The 22,231-nt window shown below is 44.9% G+C and overlaps 1 protein-coding gene across 2 annotated transcripts; it reads right to left on the reverse strand.

The window, feature by feature from the left end:
• Positions 1 to 280: 280 nt before the first annotated feature.
• Positions 281 to 16,476, reverse strand: thap7 (THAP domain containing 7). Of its 2 annotated transcripts, none has more exons than XM_041903962.2 (5): positions 16,425 to 16,476; positions 15,554 to 15,654; positions 4,154 to 4,309; positions 2,492 to 2,620; positions 281 to 2,302 (listed from the first exon to the last, which is right to left on the reverse strand). In XM_041903962.2, exons 2-5 carry the CDS (start codon positions 15,631 to 15,633, stop codon positions 679 to 681), a joined length of 1,989 nt encoding a protein of 662 aa, XP_041759896.1. In that variant the 5' UTR covers positions 15,634 to 15,654; positions 16,425 to 16,476; the 3' UTR covers positions 281 to 678. The 2 variants fall into 2 exon arrangements, with proteins under 2 accessions (XP_041759896.1, XP_041759897.1); XM_041903963.2 differs by lacking the exon at positions 16,425 to 16,476 and adding an exon at positions 15,835 to 15,924.
• Positions 16,477 to 22,231: the final 5,755 nt, after the last annotated feature.

Genomic DNA, 22,231 nt, shown 5'->3' on the forward strand with positions numbered 1-22,231 from the left:
ACTCAGGCCCCCTTCCAGCATTGGGGAACATCGCGCACCCCCCTTGCACATGCGTGCGCCACGTCTATTTCTATGGGCACAAGCGCTGTTCATGACACAAACTGTTCACACCCCTCTTGTTGGCGCAGAGAACATTTTGCAGGTTTAAAGCTAATTTTCTTGCTATTCTATACATTTGGCCATGTCTAATGTTTATTGAGTGACTCAAACATTACAACAAAATCTAGCTAAAAAAAAGTTAGCTGACATGGGCGAGTTGAGTTGATCTGGACATTTCGGACAAGTTATAAATAGCTCTCTAAGGTATGCAATGACTGACATGACAAGAGGAAAACTGATGATGCACTACCCAATTTCCAAATTGCACCTTGCCGACCCCTCGGCGCACCACACAGTTTGGGAACCACTTCTCTACTACACAAGCCTAAGTGAAGTGAGTAAATGGAATGTAATTTTTTTTTATGAAGCATTTTGGGTTGCATTTTTGGCTAACAAGCTGGTAAGAATATGACTGACTTATTTGTCCTGCTAAATGGTTCCTCTTGACTTTTCCATCTGATTAAGTTATAAGTTAACATTCCACCATCTTAGATGATGTACATAAAACACAACAGTATGCTGTCACCTTTGCACTCTATGAAGGCTTCCACCCTTTGGCCCTTTAATGTGATACAGCCTTCAGTCAATAAACTCACTGCTAAGCTGGAGCTGAAACCCCTCCAAGTGTTCTTTCAACCGCTCCCTCACATCACCGCTCACCACAGTAGTCCTGATGTCTGAGTGGTGGCCTCCCTGTCCATCAGTGGGCAATATAACCCTCAGCCCTCTACCCTCACCCTCTAAGCACACCCTATTTTTCTCCTCCACCAAGTCTCTGGGAAATCCCACCTCTGACACCAATATGCTTTGTGCTCCCACCTCTTCTGCCACTCCCTCCATCCCAACTGTGCTCTTCAGCCAGTCTTCGGAGGGTACAGGCACTAAGAGCAGTTGGCCCTCCTGCATCCAGAACACCTGCTCCTCCTGCTGCTGCTGGCTGTCCGCTGGCTCTGCTTCTATTGAGTTCAGGTCTGTGAGGAGTAGCCCTTGCTGGGAGGCTGGGCCAGGCTGCAGGAACTGAACCCGGCTGTGGGTATCCTGCAGTGCTGCTCTGCCCAAGGGCTGCGCCTGCATCTGCTGGAGGTCCACCTGTGATTGTGTTTGCAACAGGGGGATGGACAGCTGAGGGTTGCAGTGAAGTTCCACGCCAGCTTTCACCCCTTTCTCAGGTGGCAGCTCCACCATGACTACCTGCACATCTTCACCGCTCTCAGACGCGCCACAGTGATAGTAGTAGCTTTCATAGCTTTCCTGTGGCGCTCCTGCATATGTTGTGGCCTCTCCAACCTTTTGACCTCGAGCCTTCTTTGGAATTTGTCTTCCTCTTCGACCATCTCTGTCCCCCTCACCAACCTGAGAACTCCAAGAGCCATCATCCACAGTTCCCTGTCCACCTTTCCTTATCTGAGAGCTTCCCCTGGACACTTTAACCCCATCGTCTTCTCGCCCTTTTCCACAGTAGAAGCAGTAACCCCCCTCCTCTTCCAACCCAGTTTTAGTCTCTGTAGTCCGGACCCGCCCTCCCCAGTCAATCGGTTCCCCAGGTCCGTCTTCAAATAGCCCCAAGTCCTCTGGCACTCCATCCATCTCAGTCTCCTCTGGCTCGGCCAGGCTGGCACCTCCTCCTGCCTTATCTCCATGTACTCTCCTCTCCAACCCCTGAATTCGACCTCCCCTGCCCTTAGCTCCGTCCCGGGAGCGAAGCAGGGTGTGTTTCAGACGATTCTCTCTGAGGCGCAGGAGCGCATGCCGCAGCCGGTTCTCCCGCCGCCTGGCCGCACTGAGCAGACGCAGGGACTTCTCCAGGCTGTCGATGGCCCTGTCGTAACGCTTCCGCCACACCAGGGGGCAGTGCTGAGCATAGTTGTGTTCCTTCGGCAGGTAGAAGCCGGGAGGTGGGGGTAGGCGCAGCATGTATCGCGATGGGGAATGAGGACGGGGAGAGGATGAAGAGCCAGGAGGGTCTCCGGGTGAAGCGCCTGATGGGTGTTGAGGGGGACTCTGTGGTGTTTCGACAGTCGGTGCAGATATTCCATGGGTGGGAGGGAGGGACTGTGCTTTGCCCTGCTCCATCCAGATATTAGGTTCCCCATTGGGTGTCTCAGAGCTCTGAACTTGTTCTCCACTAACTATGTTTTTTGCTTCAGTTTCTTGTTGTGCGCCATTCTGGTTGTCTTGTTCCACTTTCAGAGAGCGGGACCTCCTAAAAAAGGAAAGATGACATTTAACACGCATCACAGCTCTTATCTACATGTAGGCCTACAATAGCGACTCATCATTTCTAATCATAAAGTGTACGACTACAATCAAATCGCACACTGTGCTACATGTACTTCCATATCCATACATATGATACAAAATATAACAAATACATGTTTTTATTTTATATTACCTAGTCTGTAGGCTTATGACAGTCTGTTTGCCCTTTCCTCTAGGAGTTTCACCCCCTCCTCTTCCTCCTGGCTGCGTGACCATTTCGAAGACTGTGGGCAATGCATCGTCCTTCAGCCTTCGGTACCCACTGTGTAAAGTTACCAGAAGGTAAGATTACGATCATTTAAAATGCTGGCAGTTATCCTTGATGCATTGTTACATACCGTATATTTTCATACACTACATGACCAAAAGTATGTGGACACCTGCTCGTCGAACATCTCATTCCAAAATCATGGCCATTAATATGGAGTTGGTCCCACCTTTGCTGCTATAACAGCCTCCACTCTTCTGGGAAGGCTTTCCACTAGATGTTGGAACATTGCTGCAGGGACTTGCTTCCTTTCAGCCACAAGAGCATTAGTGAGGTCGGCACTGATGTTAGGCAATTAGGCCTGCCTCGCAGTCGGCGTTCTAATCAATCCAAAGGATGTGTGATGGGGTTGAGGTCAGGGCTCTGTGCAGGCCAGTCAAGTTCTTCCACACCGATCTCGACAAACCATTTCTGTATGGACCTCGCTTTCTGCACGGGGGCACTGTCATGCTGAAACAGGAAAGGGCCATCCCAAACTGTTACCACAAAGATGGAGGCACAGAATCGTCTACAATGTCATTGTATGCTGTAGCGTTAAGAGTTCCCCAAGGGGCCTAGCAAGAACCATGAAAAACAGCCCCAGACCATTATTCCTCCTCCACCAAACTTTACAGTTGGCACTATGCATTGGGGCAGGTAGCGTTCTCCTGGCATCCGCCAAACCCAGATTAGTCCGTCGGACTGCCAGATGGTGAAGCGTGATCCATCACTCCAGAGAACGCGTTTCCCCTGCTCCAGAGTCCAATGGAGGCGAGCTTTACACCACTCCAGCCGACGCTTGGCATTGCGCATGGTGATCTTAGGCTTGTGTGTGGAGCTCGGCCATGGAAACCCATTTCATGAAGCTCCCGAAGAACAGTTATTGTGCTGACGTTGCTTCCAGAGGCAGTTTGGAACGCGGTAGTGAGTGTTGCAACCGAGGAGACGATTTTTACGCTCTACGCGCTTCAGCACTCAGCGGTCCCGTTCTGTGAGCTTGTGTGGCCTACCACTTCATGGCTGAGCCGTTGTTGCTCCTAGACGTTTCCACTTCAAAATAACATTACCAACATTTGAACAGTTGACTTGTTGGAAAGGTGGCATCCTATGATGGTGCCACGTTGAAAGTCACGTCAGTAAGACCATTCTACTGCCAATGTTTGTCTACGGAGATTGCATGTCTGTGTGCTCGATTTTATACACCTGTCAGCAATGAGTGTGGATGAAATAGCCAAATCCACTAATTTGAAGGGTTGTCCACATACTTTTGTATAAATAGTGTATCTCTGTATCAATATCAACAGCACTAAGCTTACTTTGCAATTTATTGCATTTTCTTTCATTTCAGTCCTTATACAGACAATCCCCCCAAAATGTTGATTAAGGGGATAAACTGTAACGCTATCCATCAATACATAATCACCCTGACAGTTAGGCTGAAGTTTCTCCAGTGGAAACTAGGCACTAGAGATACAGTACATTATCACCTAATCTATGGAATTCTGAGGTAAACACTGCCCTCTATAAGTTGGAAGAGACACTACATACCTAACTCCTGAGAGTTCAAAACTCTCTGGGGTGAAGTGCTTGGAGCAGAAATAGATGAAGTTGCTCTGGGGGTCCCATGGCCCCTGGCCTTGTGGGCCCTTGCGGTGTGAGTTGATGATCCATAGGTCCCGGCGTGGGGTTCCGCGCTTTGGCAACCTGGCAACCACAGGAACTTAATGAAGACTTGCAATAATATGCATGGCAAAGTAATACATAGCATGCACATGGTTAAGCAGAAGAAACGTGTTCATTTAAAAATCTTCTGTATACAGTGAGGGGAAAAAAAGTATTTGATCCCCTGCTGATTTTGTTCAAAATTTATTCAAAATAAAAAACTGAAATATTACATTTACATAAGTATTCAGACCCTTGTCATGACTTGCCCTCATGGGCTGAGGAGCAAAGATGCCGGCTAGGCAAATGTTTGAACACCCCCTCTCCTGGCGGCCAGTTTTATGACAGGTCGTAAATTCCTTGCAGAAACTTTATTTTCCGTGCCATGCAGTATTGGGAGAGGGAATTCCCTGTGGAACAGAGGAAGTCTTCCCGCCAAGACTCCAACATCCAAAAGTGGATAATGAAACAATATTCCTACTTCAAAGAATGTGGGAAATGGTCGGTGGGGACTTAAAGAACAATCCTGTGAAATTCGTTACTATGTTGTGATGTCATTAAAGACGGTGGAACAACATAACTGTATCTCTGGGGGTGTACACTTCCCAGTTATGAGGTTTGCATCTAATTGTTGTATAAAACAAATGATTAAGTATAATAATACTTTTGTGAAGATAACAATGTGATTTTAGCATTCTAGATGAGATGATTGTTTTCCATATTGATTTGTTCTCAGTCAGTGGCCACACCCAGATGAGCACAAACATGATGGAACGCCCCTTTTACCACGAGGGCATAAAAAGCCTTGAAAAACAAATCAACATTAGACCAGGAAGCGTGAAGTAGTTTACAAATGTCCGATAGGTGAATTCCTTTGTCTCTTCCTTCCCCCCTCTCTCTGAATCAGCCAACCCTCCTTCTACCCAAGCATTCATGCTATTGTTATTCCAGTCCACTAGGGACCTGTTTTCATTGTATTACATTAGTAATCAATAACCTCTGTGTGTGTGGTTATTATTTAGTTAGTTAGTAAATAAATAACCTTTTAAGAGGAACAGGACTAATGAAGAGAATGGAATGTATGTAGCTACTGTACTCAAAATGTAGCTAGCTTGTTGCTACCTGGATAGCTAACTAAACAACAGCTGGAACGACCTAACTGTAATGTTTACAAGTAACGTCATCCCCACAAACTGGCAACTAGATGACCAATAGAACAGTTGGTCCTAATTTGGAATTAATCTAAAACAATTATAGATAACTAACTAGCTAGTTGGCTTGGTAAGATATGTTTGTATTAACCGGGCTTCTGCATTTGGAGACGCTTCTCTCCGTTGGGACAGACGTGAACTAGCTAAATTGATTCAGTAGCTAGCTTTACACTTAACTAGCTAACAGTAGCTACTAAGGGTAAGTTTATAACCTACACTTATTTTTTATTTTATTTTTACATACTGGTAACCGGAGTCGTTTAAAAGGAATTCAAGACAAGGGTGACTAGTTAACGTTAGCTTGACTCTCTCTGTGGGTTTCATACCGTGGGAGGAGGGGTTGGTTCGTTGACAGAGAGCGATGGCTAGCTAATATGCTAACTATTCTAGCTAGCTAACAAACTGGCTGAATAAATTGATGACGTACTCACTCAAACTGTCAAAACTAACCCAAAACTTTACACAACGTTAGACATGGACATGAATGATCTGTTTAGTGTGTTAACACACTATTGGTAGTTTGTTGTAACCGAGTATTGGTGCTAAACATGTGTTATTGGAAGCTAGCATGCTAGTTAGCTATGGCGTCATAGGATACGGTGCCCTGGGCGGTTTTCACGGAAGAATACTGTACCAAATTAGCTAGCTGAATAAACTAAGTTAGAGTCTATTCCTAGAAAATATTGAACCGCTGTAGTTTACAACAATTATAATTTCTAAAGTGGAAGTTGGGAGAGTTATATTTGAGTGTTTCAGTGAAAGGTAAGTGAGGGAGGCCCCGCTCTCTCGCTTCCCCAGATGTTTAGTTAATTTTATTCGGATCTCTTTTGCATTATTGTAGCCTTTTCTGTAGCCTGTCAACTATGTGTCTGTCTATCCCTGTTCTCTCCTCTCTTCACAGGCCATACAAACGCTTCACACCACGTGGCTGCTGCCACTCTAATCTGGTGGTCCCTGAGAGCACGAGCCACGTGGAGTTCCAGGTCTCCGGCAGCCTCTGGAACTGCCGTTCTGAGGCCAACAAGGCATAGTTCATCTCAGCCTATGCTACCCTCCAGTCCCTCGACTTCTTGGCAGTGACAGAAACATGGATTACCACAGAAAACACTGCTACTCCTACTGCTCTTTCCTCGTCTGATCATGTGTTCTCACATACCCGAGAGCATCTGGTCAGCGCGGTGGTGGCACAGGAATCCTCAACTCTCCCAAGTGGACATTCTCTCTTTTTCCCCTGACCCATCTGTCTATCTCCTCATTTGAATTCCATGCTGTCACAGTCACTAGCCCATTCAAGCTTAACATCCTTATCATTTATCGCCCTCCAGGTTCCCTTGGAGAGTTCATCAATGAGCTTGACAAGTTCATTTCCTGAGGATGGCTCACCCCTCACAGTTCTGGGTGACTTTAACCTCCCTACGTCTGCCTTTGACTCATTTCTCTCTGCCTCCTTCTTTCCACTCCTTTCCTCTTTTGACCTCACCCTCTCACCATCCCCCCCTACGCACAAGGCAGGCAATACGCTTGACCTCATCTTTACTAGATGCTGTTGTTCTACTAATCTCACTGCAACTCCCCTCCAAGTCTCTGACCACTACTTTGTATCCTTTTCTCTCTCGCTCTCCTCCAACACTACTCACTCTGCCCCTACTCAGATGGTAATGTGCCGTCGCAACCTTCGCTCTCTCTCTCCCGCTACTCTCTCCTCTTCCATCCTATCATCTCTTCCCTCTGCTAAATCCTTCTCCCTCCGATCTCCTGATTCTGCTGCCTCAACCCTCCTCTCCTCCCTTTCTGCATCTTTTGACTCTCTATGTCCCCTATCCTCCCGGCCGGCTCGGTCCTCCCCTCCTGCTCCGTGGCTTGACGACTCATTGCGAGCTCACAGAACAGGGCGCCAGGCAGCCGAGCGGAAATAGAGGAAAACTAGACTCCCTGCGGACCTGTCATCTTTTCACTCCCTCCTCTCTACATTTTCTTCCTCTGTTTCTGCTGCTAAAGCCACTTTCTACCACTCTAAATTCCAAGCCTCTGCCTCTAACCCTAGGAAGCTCTTTGCCACCTTCTCCTCCCTGCTGAATCCTCCTCCTCGTCCTCCCCCCTCCCTCTCTGTGGATGACTTCGTCAACCATTTTGAAAAGAATGTTGACGACATCCGATCCTCATTTATTAAGTCAAATGACACCGCTGGTCCTGCTCACACTGCCCTACCCTATGCTTTGACTTCTTTCTCCCCTCTCTCTCCAGATGAAATCTTGCGACTTGTGACGGACGGCCGCCCAACAACCTTCCCGCTTGACCCTATCCCCTCCTCTCTTCTCCAGACCATTTCCGGAGACCTTCTCCCTTACCTCACCTCGCTCATTAACTCATCCTTGACCGCTGGCCATGTCCCTTCCGTCTTCGAGAGAGCGAGAGTTGCACCCCTCCTCAAAAAACCTACACTCGATCCCTCCGATGTCAACAACTACAGACCAGTATCACTTCTTTCTTTTCCTCTCCAAAACTCTTGAGCGTGCCGTCTCTAGCCAACTCTCCTGCTATCTCTCTCAGAATGACCTTCTTGATCCAAACCAGTCAGGTTTCAAGACTGGTCATTCAACTGAGACCGCTCTTCTCTGTGTCACAGAGGCTCTCTGCACTGCTAAAGCTAACTCTCTCCTCTGCTCTTATCCTTCTAGACCTATCTTCTGCCTTTGATACTGTGAACCATCAGATCCACCTCTCCACCCTCTCCGAGTTGGGCACCTCCGGCGCTGCTCACTCTTGGATTGCGTCCTACCTGACAGGTCGCTCCTACCAGGTGGCGTGGCGAGAATCTGTCTCCGCACCACGTGCTCTCACCACTGGTGTCCCCCAGGGCTCAGTTCTAGGCCCTCTCCTATTCTCTCTATACACCAAGTCACTTGGCTCTGTCATATCCTCACACGGTCTCTCCTATCATTGCTACGCAGAAGACACACAATTAATTTTCTCCTTTCCCCCTTCTGATAACCAGGTGGCGAATCGCATCTCTGCATGTCTGGCAGACATATCAGTGTGGATGTCGGATCACCACCTCAAGCTGAACCTCGGCAAGACGGAGCTGCTCTTCCTCCCGGGGAAGGACTGCCCGCTCCATGATCTCGCCATCACGGTTGACAATTCCATTGTGTCCTCCTCCCAGAGTGTAAAGAACCTTGGCGTGACCCTGGACAACACCCTGTCATTCTCCGCTAACATCAAAGCGGTGACCCGATCCTGTAGGTTCATGCTCTACAACATTCGCAGTACGACCCTACCTTACACAGGAAGCGGCACAGGTCCTAATCCAGGCACTTGTCATCTCCCGTCTGGATTACTGCAACTTGTTGTTGGCTGGGCTCCCTGCCTGTGCCATTAAACCCCTACAACTTATCCAGAACGCTGCAGCCCGTCTGGTGTTCAACCTTCCCAAGTTCTCTCATGTCACCCCGCTCCTCCGCACACTCCACTGGCTTCCAGTTGAAGCTTGCATCTACTACAAAACCATGGTGCTTGCCTACGGCGCTGTGAGGGGGATGGCACCTCCTTACCTTCAGGCTCTGATCAGACCCTACACCCAAACGAGGGCACTACGTTGATCCACCTCTGGCCTGCTAGCCCCCCTACCTCTACGGAAGCACAGTTCCCGCTCAGCCCAGTCAAAGCTATTCGCTGCTCTGGCACCCCAATGGTGGAAAAAGCTCCCCCACGACAGCGGATTCACTGTCCACCTTCTGGAGACACTTGAAACCCTACCTCTTTAAGGAATACCTGGAATTGTATAACAGTAATCCTTCTACCCCCCCCCCCCCCCCCTCCCCTACATAAAAAAAAAAAGAAGGGGAGTGGTTGTCCCACTGGCTATCCTAAGTTGAACGCACCAATTTGTAAGTCGCTCTGGATAAGAGCTTCTGCTAAATGACTTAAATGTAAATGTCATAATTAAGCCAATTTGTATATTGCTGATTCATCAGTAAGGTTAGGGTTCTTGCAGGTTCAAGCATTATGCAAAGTTCAGAATGAGACTGATAAGAGGTAATTATTGAATAAGTGTCTTATCGATATATAACATATATCTTCTAAGAGTTTAATTCTGGAGATGGTAACTCATTAAACAACTTCTTCCGTGGTGCCCCAAATTCCTAATGAGTTAATTGTTACATGACTTAATTTAATCAAGTGACAATTAAACATAGTTAGTTGATTCGATAAATAACAGTCACCATATTAATATAAGTCACGTCAAGACACCCTTTACTCAGTACTTTGTTGAAGCACCTTTGGCAGCGATTACAGCCTCGAGTCTTCTTGGGTATGACCCTACAAGCTTGGCACACCTGTATTTAAGGAGTTTCTCCCATTCTTCTCTGCAGATCCTCTCAAGCTCTGTCAGGTTGGATGGGGAGCGGCACAGCTATTTTCAGGTCTCTCCAGAGATGTTCGATCGGGTTCAAGTCCGGGCTCTGGCTGAGCCACTCAAGGACATTCAGAGACTTGTCCCGAAGCCACTCCTGCGTTGTCTTGGCTGTGTGCTTAGGGTCATTGTCCTGTTGGAAGGTGAACCTTCGCCCCAGTCTGAGGTCCTGAGTGCTCTGGAGCAGGTTTTCATCAAGGATCTCTCTGTACTTTGCTCCGTTCATCTTTCCCTCGATCCTGACTAGTCTCCCAGTCCCTGCCGCCGATAAATATCCCCACAGCATGATGCTGCCACCACCATGCTTCACCGTAGGGATGGTGCCAGGTTTCCTCCAGACGTGACGCTTGGCATTCAGGCCAAAAAGTTCAATCTTGGTTTCATCGTGTGTATTGTGTGTAGATTGATGAGGGAAAAAATAATTTAATCAATTTTAGATTAAGGCTGTAACGTAACAAAATTTGCAAAAAGGGAAGGGGTCTGAATACTTTCCAAATGCCCTGTACAAGTCACAGGGCTCTATTTTAACAAATCTAACACAATGGTCAATCTTAGTGGTGGTGTTATAGGATCGGGGGTGTGAGAAATATTTTTGCTATTTTCACAACTGGAATTATGGGCACAGTAGCTGCCGGTGGTGCGAAATGGCTGGGTTTTGATGAATAAACAAGTTGTGCATGTGTCGAGGCTTGCCCCTCGCTGGCCAATCAGAACATGCTCCATGAATAAATATGTTATTGCTCCAAGTTGTGTATTTACGGTCTTTTCTGTATTGCGTTGTCATCAACACCAATTAGAATGTTAGTCCGTTATAGCCTAGTTTGTTAAATAGCCTGCCCCATATTTGCTAAATATGTTTAACATGTTTGCAGTCCACAATGTTCTAATTGCTTTGCTTCATTATGGAAATACAGTGAGCTCCATAATTCATTGGACAGTGACCATTGTTTTGTTATTTTGGTTCTGTACTCTAGCACTTTGAGTTTGAAAGGATACAATGACAATGAGCGTGAAGTGCAGACTGTCAGCTTTAATTTGAGGGTATTTTCATACATATCGGATGAACCGTTTAGAAATGACAGCACCTTTTGTACATGGTCCCCCCATTTTAAGGTACTACAAGTATTTGTTAAATTGGCTTCACAGATGTGTGTCGTTAGGCAGGTGTATTCATTTGTGTCGTTAGTGAATGCAGGAGAGCTGTTGATGAATAGTAATGATTCTAGACGTTGCTATTGCCTTTGGAGGTTGTTATTGGGGTGTGACAACATGAGGAAGACAGCAGTGTCGATGCAAATGAAGTTGGCCGTCATAAGGCTCAGAAATGAAAATCAATCATTCAGGAACATTGCAAAAACCCTGGCCATGCCCAAGTCAACAGTTTTGTTCATCATTAACAAGAAAAAAACAACCGGTGAACTCAATTATGTCAAAAGACCCGGTAGACAGAGGAAGACCACTGTAGTGGATGACCGGAGAATACTCTCTATGGTGAAGAAAAAACCCCTGATAACAGCCCAACAGATCAAAAACACTATCCTGGATGCAGGTGTAGATGTGTCAAAGTCTACCATACGCAGAAGACTACACCAGCAGGACTACAGAGGGTACACTACAAAATGCAAACCACTGATAAGCCTGAAGAACAGAAAGGCAAGATTACAGTTTGCTAAAAAGCACCTAAAAGAGCCCCAAGAGTTCTGGAAAAAAAGTATTGTGGACAGATGAGACAAAGATTAACATGTACCAGAGTGATGGAAAGACAAAAGTGTGGAGAAAAAAAAGAAATGCCCATGATCCAAAGCATACCACCTCATCCATGAAACATGGTGGAGGGGGTGTTATGGCTTGGGCCTGTATGGCTGCCAGTGGAACAGGCTCACTTGTCTTCATCGATGATGTGACTGCAGACAGAAGTAGAACAATGAATTCTGAAGTCTACAGAAATATTTTATCTGCTCAGATAAAACCAAATGCCTCCAAACTCATTGGACGGCACTTAATCATGCAACAAGACAATGACCCTAAACATACTGCTAGAGCAACAAAGGGGTTTTTGATGACCAAAAAGTGGAAAATCCTTGACTGGCCGAGTCAATCACCAGATCTGAATCCAATTGAACATGCATTTTACATGCTGAAGAGGAGACTTAAGGCAATAAGTCCCCGAAACAAGCAGGAACTTAAGATGGCTGCAGTACAGGCCTGGCAGAGCATCACCAGGGAAGATACCCACCGTCTGGTGGTGGCGATGCATCGCAGACTTCAAGCAGTCATTGCATGCAAAGGATATGCGACCAAATATTAACAATGATTACTTTATTCTATATTATGTTAAACTGTCCAATGTTTTTTGATGCCCGAAAATGGGGGGGACCATGTACAAAAGCTTCTATAATTCGTAAACGGTTCATCCGATATGTATGAAAATACCCTCAAATTAAAGCTGACAGTCTGCACTTCACCCTCATTGTCATTGTATCCTTTCAAACTCAAAGTGCTAGAGTACAGAACCAAAATAACAAAAGAATGGTCACTGTCCAGTGAATTATGGAGCTCACTGTATATTTTTAAACATAGGCTATAGCATTTGGACTGATATAGGGGCTAGGCCGACTGTAAATTGCAGTACGGACAAGGACATTGATGATATTGATGCCAAACGTAGTCAATAAGCAAGATTAAATTCACTAGGCTATTGATAAGGCCTAAAAAGACAGTGTATAACTCTAATCACATTCTAATAAAAATGAAACAATAACTTGTTTTCAATGTCTAAATACTGTTACAGGCACCATAATTGCTCCCCGTGGGCATATAATACAGACAAGGCATCTTAGACTATGGAGTGTTTGACGCACATCCAAACTTTTCAAAGAGGCTGGATAAAGATCCAATATAAAGACAAAGGGGAAATGTCCACTCACTGTTATACTGCTCGCAAATGTAATGTTTAATAAACATAATGGAACCATTTTACAGATCATATTTTAACTTCTCCAGAAATAGCATTACATTCGAGCCATGTACGTGCACACCATAAACCCATGGACGGTGAATCTTTATTTTAATTTGACGAAAACCTTGTTTTTTAAACCAACAACGATATTTCTAAATAGGATCGGTCATAAAAATGAAAAGAAATCGATTCTCTCGTTCCATGGAACTCTGTGCACACGCAGGCCTAAATATCTTTACGCAGAACATTCGCACCTCTATACAAAATACTAGGCTCCTGTCAATTGTATCGTTGCCTATGTGCAAGGCAGATTCTTTAAAAAATCTGCCATTGATATAGCATTATAGGAGGACAATAGTTTGGACTTGAGCGTGTCTTTGGTAATCCGACGAGGGGCGCTCTTTGAAAATGGGGATGAACAAGCAAAAAGAAGTATGCTAGTAGCCTATGTGAATTGTGAATAATGAAAAAGCATGAGGGCAAAAACCTCCACAATATTTCAAAGCACTCTCAGTAGACTATTTAAAACCCCTTTATTCATAGACTACTTGGCTAATGGCCAGGATAAAAATACACCTACAGTGGGGGAAAAAAGTATTTAGTCAGCCACCAATTGTGCAAGTTCTCCCACTTAAAAAGATGAGAGAGGCCTGTAATTTTCATCATAGGTACACGTCAACTATGACAGACAAAATGAGGAAAAAAAATCCAGAAAATCACATTGTAGGATTTTTAATGAATTTATTTGCAAATTATGGTGGAAATAAGTATTTGGTCAATAACAAAAGTTTCTCAATACTTTGTTATATACCCTTTGTTGGCAATGACACAGGTCAAACGTTTTCTGTAAGTCTTCACAAGGTTTCACACACTGTTGCTGGTATTTTGGCCCATTCCTCCATGCAGATCTCCTCTAGAGCAGTGATGTTTTGGGGCTGTCGCTGGGCAACACGGACTTTCAACTCCCTCCAAAGATTTTCTATGGGGTTGAGATCTGGAGACTGGCTAGGCCTCTCCAGGACCTTGAAATGATTCTTACGAAGCCACTCCTTCGTTGCCCGGGCGGTGTGTTTGGGATCATTGTCATGCTGAAAGACCCAGCCACGTTTCATCTTCAATGCCCTTGCTGATGGAAGGAGGTTTTCACACGATACATGGCCCCATTCATTCTTTCCTTTACACGGATCAGTCGTCCTGGTCCCTTTGCAGAAAAACAGCCCCAAATCATGATGTTTCCACCCCCATGCTTCACAGTAGGTATGGTGTTCTTTGGATGCAACTCAGCATTCTTTGTCCTCCAAACACGACGAGTTTAGTTTTTACCAAAAAGTTATATTTTGTTTTTATCTGACCATATGACATTCTCCCAATCCTCTTCTGGATCATCCAAATGCACTCTAGCAAACTTCAGATGGGCCTGGACATGTACTGGTTTAAGCAGGGGGACACGTCTGGCACTGCAGGATTTGAGTCCCTGGCGGCGTAGTGTGTTACTGATGGTAGGCTTTGTTACTTTGGTCCCAGCTCTCTGCAGGTCATTCACTAGGTCCCCCCGTGTGGTTCTGGGATTTCTGCTCACCGTTCTTGTGATCATTTTGACCCCACGGGGTGAGATCTTGCGTGGAGCCCCAGATCGAGGGAGATTATCAGTGGTCTTGTATGTCTTCCATTTCCTAATAATTGCTCCCACAGTTGATTTCTTCAAACCAAGCTGCTTACCTATTGCAGATTCAGTCTTCCCAGCCTGGTGCAGGTCTACAATTTTGTTTCTGGTGTCCTTTGACAGCTATTTGGTCTTGGCCATAGTGGCGTTTGGAGTGTGACTGTTTGAGGTTGTGGACAGGTGTCTTTTATACTGATAACAAGTTCAAACAGATGCCATTAATACAGGTAACGAGTGGAGGACAGAGGAGCCTCTTAAAGAAGAAGTTACAGGTCTGTGAGAGCCAGAAATCTTGCTTGTTTGTAGGTGACCAAATACTTATTTTCCACCATAATTTGCAAATAAATTCATTAAAAGTCCTACAATGTGATTTTCTGGAATTTTTTTCCTCAATTTGTCTGTCATAGTTGACGTGTACCTAAGATGAGAATTACAGGCCTCTCATCTTTTTAAGTGGGAGAACTTGCACAATTGGTGGCTGACTAAATACTTTTTTTCCCCACTGTATGCTATGCTACTAAACCAGCATTTAATAAGGGGAGGGGAGGCTATGCTTCGTTTTTAATCAAATTAAACAAAATGGGGGGAAACCATTCGTTTTTATGTTTCTAAATACGAGCCTATGAAAATCACCAGCACAAAATAAACGTATCTCATTCCATGGGCACTGTGCATCATGGCTGGATAGGCTGCGCTTCCACTCTCAAAATACATGCCATTATTAACTGCGTTACCGTTAAGACCTGCTTTTTGTGGGTCTTAAAACTTCCCATTAGTGCTGCATGAAATGTTCACTTTTGCACTTGTTTTTAAGGCACACCTCAAATATTGCCACCCCTCCCACCTCAGCGTAAGCGAGCTGACATTATACAGGTAAATTGCCAAACCTGCTGTTAGGGCTGGAAAATGCAATTGCAACAGTTTTTACATGACAAAATTGCAAACTAACATGTGTTTGACACTTGTGTCTCCTTAGCGCCATCCGAAAATAGAGCCCACAGTCTTAATGGTTAGGTAAAATTAGATTGGATCCACTTACCTGTGAAAGGTAATGCCAGCCTTACGATTTTCCCTGGTGTCACGGGATTTGCATCCACCTGCGGAGCAGTGTCTAGGCATCTGAGCAAGATAGCTGGAAAGCTGAGGGGGCAAAACATTTGTTATTACAGCCATCTATAGATAAACCATTCTCTGACTTACCCCTACACATTAACTTATATGGTACTTAATTAGTTTGAATAAAATATTTATATATTTAAGGGTTAATTAAATAAATTTGTCATAACACGAAACATAGTGATTCTGTGACAATGAAGGTACCTGTGCTGTAGTCTACTGCTATTCCCAAATTCTAAACCGTGCGCATTCATTCGTTATTTATGGTCCAGACCCATTTCATTTGTGCTTGCGCCAATAAATAAAAGGAGGAGCACTCGATTTATGTCACCGCCCGACGTGCCATCCGATGGAATGGTCCCAAAAATGTACACCACGCCCACCCGGCTAGCCTTCAAACTAAATCGAGCACATCTAGTCAGTCAAACTCGCGCAATTTGCCTTGCCTGGAAAGCGCTTGTTTCATCATAAAAAGAAAACACGATTGCTGACTCAGGAGTTCATTTGGTTGTTGACCATTGTTAGCAAACAACCATTGCATGTTATTTTTCACAGTGGCAATATCATCGCCGCAAAACACATTCATTTCCAGCAGTCAGACTGTTAGCTAGCTAGCTAACGTACAGAAGTTGTAAGCCAGCAAGCTAGCTAACGACTGGCTAGCTCAGAAACGACTGTGGTTGAAGCTGACTGCCGTCTTTGCTGTCCATACTTCAACAACAGTTTGACTATTAACACATATAGTATAAGGTTGTGCAGTTTGTATTTTAAAAGTGTATAACTTGAAGAATTACCTTAACACGCAATCTTTCGACCTCACGAAGATGGCCGTCTTGCTCTTCCTCCCCTGCGATGACGACTAGCCTACCATAAAGCCCGCCTCCTTTCTATCTAGCCAATGAATGTATGTAGGTGGTAGGTGAGGTAGTTTGCGTTCGATAATATCCAATCAGATCGTTTTTGAAGACATGTTGCTGATCTGGTTATGGTTCAATGTTCCATCCAGAGTTTTTAGTAAGAACTGTGCGGCATCAGAAGCATAAGTACCTTTTCTTAGACAGTAGAATTCTGCTCCAGCATGACAACAACAACAATACACGTTGCTGATTGATGTGTTGTTGTATTGTTTTTCTGCAGTTTTTTACAGGGTAGTGTAGATAGATGTTTTCTTTCTACTAAATGTATTGGTAAGTCATTGTATTTAACAAACTTCAAAGTACTTTTCTTAGGAGCGCGTGGTATGCGCGCAGGCAGCTCGAGATCATTCGATTGACAGTTCTTGGTGCCTAGTGATGGACGTTAGTCTCGCTTCAGAAGCGGGATTCCTTTACAGAAAAGTTAAATGCCCGTTCAGTGGCGCTTATAAACGATCTCCAGATACGTTTTTAGTGTCAACAACATTCTGGATACGTTTCAGGTTTCACAGATGGGCAGATCTAACAAAGTCGGCAGAATTTCTCCGAAACCAGCGAACCACCCCAATAATATGGTTTGAGATCTTCAGATGAGGTCTATATTCCATATGCATCATCAGGGTTTCAAACGTGGGGCAAGTCACGTCATTGGAGTTGACCATTGGTCTGAAAACCAACCATTACTATTCCTGGGACAGAGCAACAATGCATCACACCCAAAAGTGAGAAAATAACTATTGTTTAACTGTGCAACCATTGAAAATAAGGTTGCATGATGATACATACGGGTTCAATATTATACGCATTTGTAAGTGCATTTATAAATGATTAATAGCTGGAGGTAAATAGTGGCTCACTATTTGGCAAGCACTGACTGGCTAGCTCACTATTTTGACCAATGTGTTATAACCCATTTATTAATGGTTTATAATGCATTTACACATGATTAAATAACCGTTATTAACGTAATTACAAACCGTTTAGAAACCATTTACAAATGGAACCTTATTGTAAAGTGTAACCCATTTTACTCTTAAATTTCATTTCTTATAAATTCCAAGACACTCCCAGAGTACCAAATATTATTTGTTTTTATAAAGGTTAGGTATATGCTTTTAGTGCAATCCCCACTTTCTCTGCTATACTATGTCATGTTAGCTTTACCCTCTTCCTTATCTGGTTAAATCTTCATCTTTCAGTCATCTTTGACCCCAAAGCCTGTTGTTGCAAGTGAGATAAATACATTTCCTCTTAGACAACATGCATTTATTTGTGGGGAAATTCATTGGGTTTGTATGTTGTTTTGATCTAGTCTAGAATTATTGTATTTTGCAAAATATATATATATATAATTATTTTTTTTACCGTAGAAATTACCTGACCATGTCAGTAGTAATTTGTCCGAGTAGTACCATCTCCGAAATAATATGATTTTTGTCTAGGCAGTGGTCAGTTGAAGAGACATATTTCAATATATTTTGTGCCAGAGAGTCAGATATAACAGTAGACAATGAGCAAAACATAAGCATCAAAAGGGCAACAGGTAGCTTAGTGGGTAAGAGCGTTGTGCCAGTAACCGAAAGGTCGCTGATTCTAATCCCCGAGCCGACTAGGTGAAAAATCTGTCGATGTGCCCTTAAGCAAGGCACTTAACCCTAATTGCTCCTGTAAGTCGTTCTGGATAAGAGCGTCTGCTAAATGACAAAAAAATTAAAAGAAGGGGGTGAGGGTATTGATGATAACCTTCCCTTACCTGAAAATATATCAAGTTAGGTTACATTAAAAAAAACAAAATGACAAAGAGATCATATTACTGTATATATATTCTGTTGGCCAGAATCTATTTCAAAATGTGTGTTGAATGCAGTTATTTAAATTGTGTAACATGCATTATTTATTGTTTTCAATTTAGTATTTGAATTAACCAGGTTTGATAAGCATCATAGGGTACAAAACAATGGGAGTGGTAGGGCCTTTGTAGCATAATCCAAATAACATGCCTAAATCATCTTGTTAAAAATGAGAACTATGAAGACATTGGTATTTTTATTAACCAAGTTTTGGTTTGTCAGGTACAGACTGCCACCAACTGAAAAGACCAGTGCTGATTAACATGAGCGTGTCAAGCCTGGGAAAGTCTGTGCAGTGCCCGATAGTGCCATGTTGTGGCCTATGAAAGCCCTTATCACATCTAAGTCACAGTGTAGGCTGTTTGGAAATGTCAGTGGTAGCCATATTATAGTAAGGAAGTACTGTGATGGTGATGGTGGTTTGAAAACAATTTGGTGGTGAAAGTAAAAACAGGGTTATTAGAGGTTGTCTCAATGTCTTTACACTCCTCAGGCCTGTTTGACCAGAGACAGCCCTGTGGTACTGGTGGGTCATGGCAGTAAGGGCAGTGATGGGATGGCCAGACTAGGGAGTTATGGGCCAGAGGAACTTGCCAAAGTCGTGGCGGCCATGAAGATAGTAGATAGGCATCTACACACTCTCAGCCTGGTGGGCTGTGCGCTAGGAAAGGACCTCCAGTTTGCGGAGTGGCTGCTACAAGCGCTCATATCCATCAACATGGAGACCAAACTGCACCTGAGGAGCTTAGCACTATCCATCAGCCCCAACGGAGGGAAGGTGACCAGAGAGGAGGGGGTCTGGAGGCACAAAGACGGAAGCAAGAAAGTAATCGCCCAGCTGGACCAGAACGGTAACCTGCTGACCAGAGTGGAGGGGGGCGACAGTGTGTGTGACGTTTGGTGTGGCGTTCTTTTATGTTTTTGATTTGTACACTGTTTGTAAACCATCTGTCAGTGATGGTTTTACAGTGGTGGGGTGTTGGACTGATCTTGTTGATCATGTACATACCCACTACAGATGGACTAAATTATGAAAACGCTGCTGATAGCAGAATCCAATACAGCAGAGAGTTCCTACTACAATGCAACTCAAACACGAACGCGATGGATATCCCAATGGCCCATCTAATCCCCAATTGTCTGCGAGTGGATTACAAACCCAAATGCAAATGTGGTAAATGCGGGGGAATCAGACAAAAATTAAAGAACAAACTTCCCTTACCCACCACCTTGCTGATCAATGCCCAGTCACTGAGGGGGAAAGTGGATGAGCTGTCAGCGAATCTGCGCTTCCAACACAAATTCCGGGAAGCCTGTTTGCTGGTGTTTACTGAGACTTGGCTGGATGACAGAGTCCCGGACAGGGAAGTGGAGCCGGCCGGCTCATGATCTAACCGTCACAGGGAAACATCACGGCGGGGGCGTCTGCCTGCTTGTCAGGGACCAGTGGTGTAAATCGATCCTGGTAAGAGAGAGACTCTACCCCCGACATTGAACTGCTTTCTGTGTCACTGCCACGCTACTATCTGCCCCGTGAGTTCCCCCAATTGTTTGTTACTGTTGTGTACATTCAACCAAAAGATAATATAGCAAAAGCATCAGAGATTATTTATAATCTGTCACAGAAACTGGAATCTATCTCCCCCGACGCACCCACATTTATTTTAGGGGATTTTAACAACTGTACTTTGCACAAGGTCCTGCACACCTACCACCAGTATGTGAAATGTCACACTAGGAAAAATAAGACTCTTGATTTGTGCTATGGGACAATACCAAATGCTTTCTCTGCCACCACCAGACCTCCCCTGGGGACATCAGACCACAATGTTGGCTACCTCAGGCCAACCTACTGTTGGCTCATGGAGAGGGAGAAACCTACAGTTAAAACTGTCCAGATCTGGAACATAGTATCACTCATCTCCAAGGGTGTTTTGACTGTACTATGTGGGAGGTATTTGAGGTATTTGAGGACAGCTGCTCTGATCTTGATGACAAACTTCTGTGTTGAGTCAGTTGTGCCTACTAAAACCTGTAAAATCTTCCCTAACAATAAGCCTTGGGTATCAAAAAATCTAAAATCACTACTTAATAGGAAGAAGGCAGTTTATGCTGAGGGTAATAGACAGGCTTTAAGAAATGTACAACGTGAGATCAAAATACCGATACTGGTGGACAAGGAGGCATACAAGCAAAGGGTGGAGAGGACCCTCTCCTCAGGAAACTCAAGGGTGGCCTGGCAAGGGATTAAATCCATGGCTAGTGCCACCCACATAGGCAGGGGAAAAACCAATGCTGACCTTGGGAGACATGAGGGCCAGAACATGGCTAATGAACTGAATGTTTTCTTCTTAAGATTTGAATCTGACAACTTTGTGTCGGAGATAAAACAAATGGAAGCATCATTACAAATGTTTGAGATGGTTGTTGTTAAACAGGCTGACGTTGTGAAGTTGTTCAGGGGATGTAATGCACACTAAAGCCCAGGCCCAGACAAAATAAGTGGACATGTGTTAAAGCACTGTGCTGAACAATTGGCTGGTGTTTTTACAGACATTTTCCAATCCTTGCTTGACCAGCAACACGTGCCAGTATTGTGGAAAAACTCAATAATTATACCCATTCCTAAAGCATCTAATCCCTCTGTACTGAATGACTAACGCCCTGTCACCTTGACATCCTTAGTAATGAATTGCTTTGAGAAAATTCATATTCTCAGTGCCACCCAGAAGCTCCTCGACCCGTTTCAGTTTGCCTATCAGCCCAGCAGAGGAGTTGATGATGACATTCTTACTCTCCTCAAAATGGTCTATAGACATCTAGAGGGTGCCAAATCCAATGTCAGGGTTCTGTTTGTTGTCTTTTCTTCTGCCTTCAACACAATCCAGTCTTACATTCTGGCACAGAGACTCATTAGGGACCTCTCCTTAGATGGGGGGCTGGTTTTGTGGCTGTTGGACTTCCTGAGCCAGAGGTCACAGCGGGTCAAAGTAGGTCCCCACGTGTCGGACATACGCACCACCAACACAGGCTCTCCTCAGGGATGTGTTTTTTCCCCACTCCTGTACACTAATAGTTGTACTAGTTCCCATCCTGACAGACACCTCGTTAAGTTCGCTGATGACACTGCCTTGATCAGCCAGTTGCATGATGACAAGGAACACCATGGCCCGGTCCTAAATGACTTTGTAGAGTGGTGTGATGAATCACACTTGGTCCTCAATACTGTGATGCCACGAGAGGCTACCGCTTCCAGCGGGGTTGCCCAAGTAGTGCAAGGAGTCCAGGTTCAACCAAAACAAGGATTTTTATTAAAGGTCTTCGGCAACTAACGAAATTATAACACAATTCTCTTCTTCCCCGAGCCCACCCTCCAGACCGTGTCTCTTCCCTTCCAAAACAACCCCAGCCTATCAGCCCCTGATTGGTTTCAGCTGCGTGGGAAGATTGGCCACAGAGGGTTGGAGTTCCCGACCATACCAGCAGATGGAGCCATAGCTGTCTGGGTTTGCAGCCACCTCAGGGGGATGTAACGTCCCTCCAGGACACAGCCTCTCGTGACATCACACATCCCCCTCCTCGGGACCGACGTCCTCGTCGGGGTAAAGGCAGTGAAGAAGGCATCCCGCCGGGAGAGGGCGTCCGCATTTCCGTGGTGCTTGCCAGCCCTGTGGACAACCGAAAAGTTAAACGGTTGCAAGCTCAAAAACCATCTGGTTACTCTACTGTTTGATTCCTTGTTCTTGGCCATCCACTGCAGAGGGGCGTGATCAGATACCACCATGAAACGTCGGCCCAGGAGATAGAACCGAAGGGACTCCAGGGCCCAGACTACAG

Source organism: Coregonus clupeaformis, chromosome 17 (genome assembly GCF_020615455.1).
Source record: "Coregonus clupeaformis isolate EN_2021a chromosome 17, ASM2061545v1, whole genome shotgun sequence".
NCBI lineage: Eukaryota > Metazoa > Chordata > Actinopteri > Salmoniformes > Salmonidae > Coregonus > Coregonus clupeaformis.

Coding starts and splice junctions, on each gene's coding strand:
- thap7 (XM_041903962.2), bottom strand. CDS start 15,633: ATGCCTAGACACTGCTCCGCAGGTGGATGCAAATCCCGTGACACCAGG. Junction 4,310..15,553: donor GCTGGCATTACCTTTCACAG/GTAAGTGGATCC, acceptor TGTGGTTGCCAG/GTTGCCAAAGCGCGGAACCC. Junction 2,303..2,491: donor GTCATAAGCCTACAGACTAG/GTAATATAAAAT, acceptor TTCCTTTTTTAG/GAGGTCCCGCTCTCTGAAAG.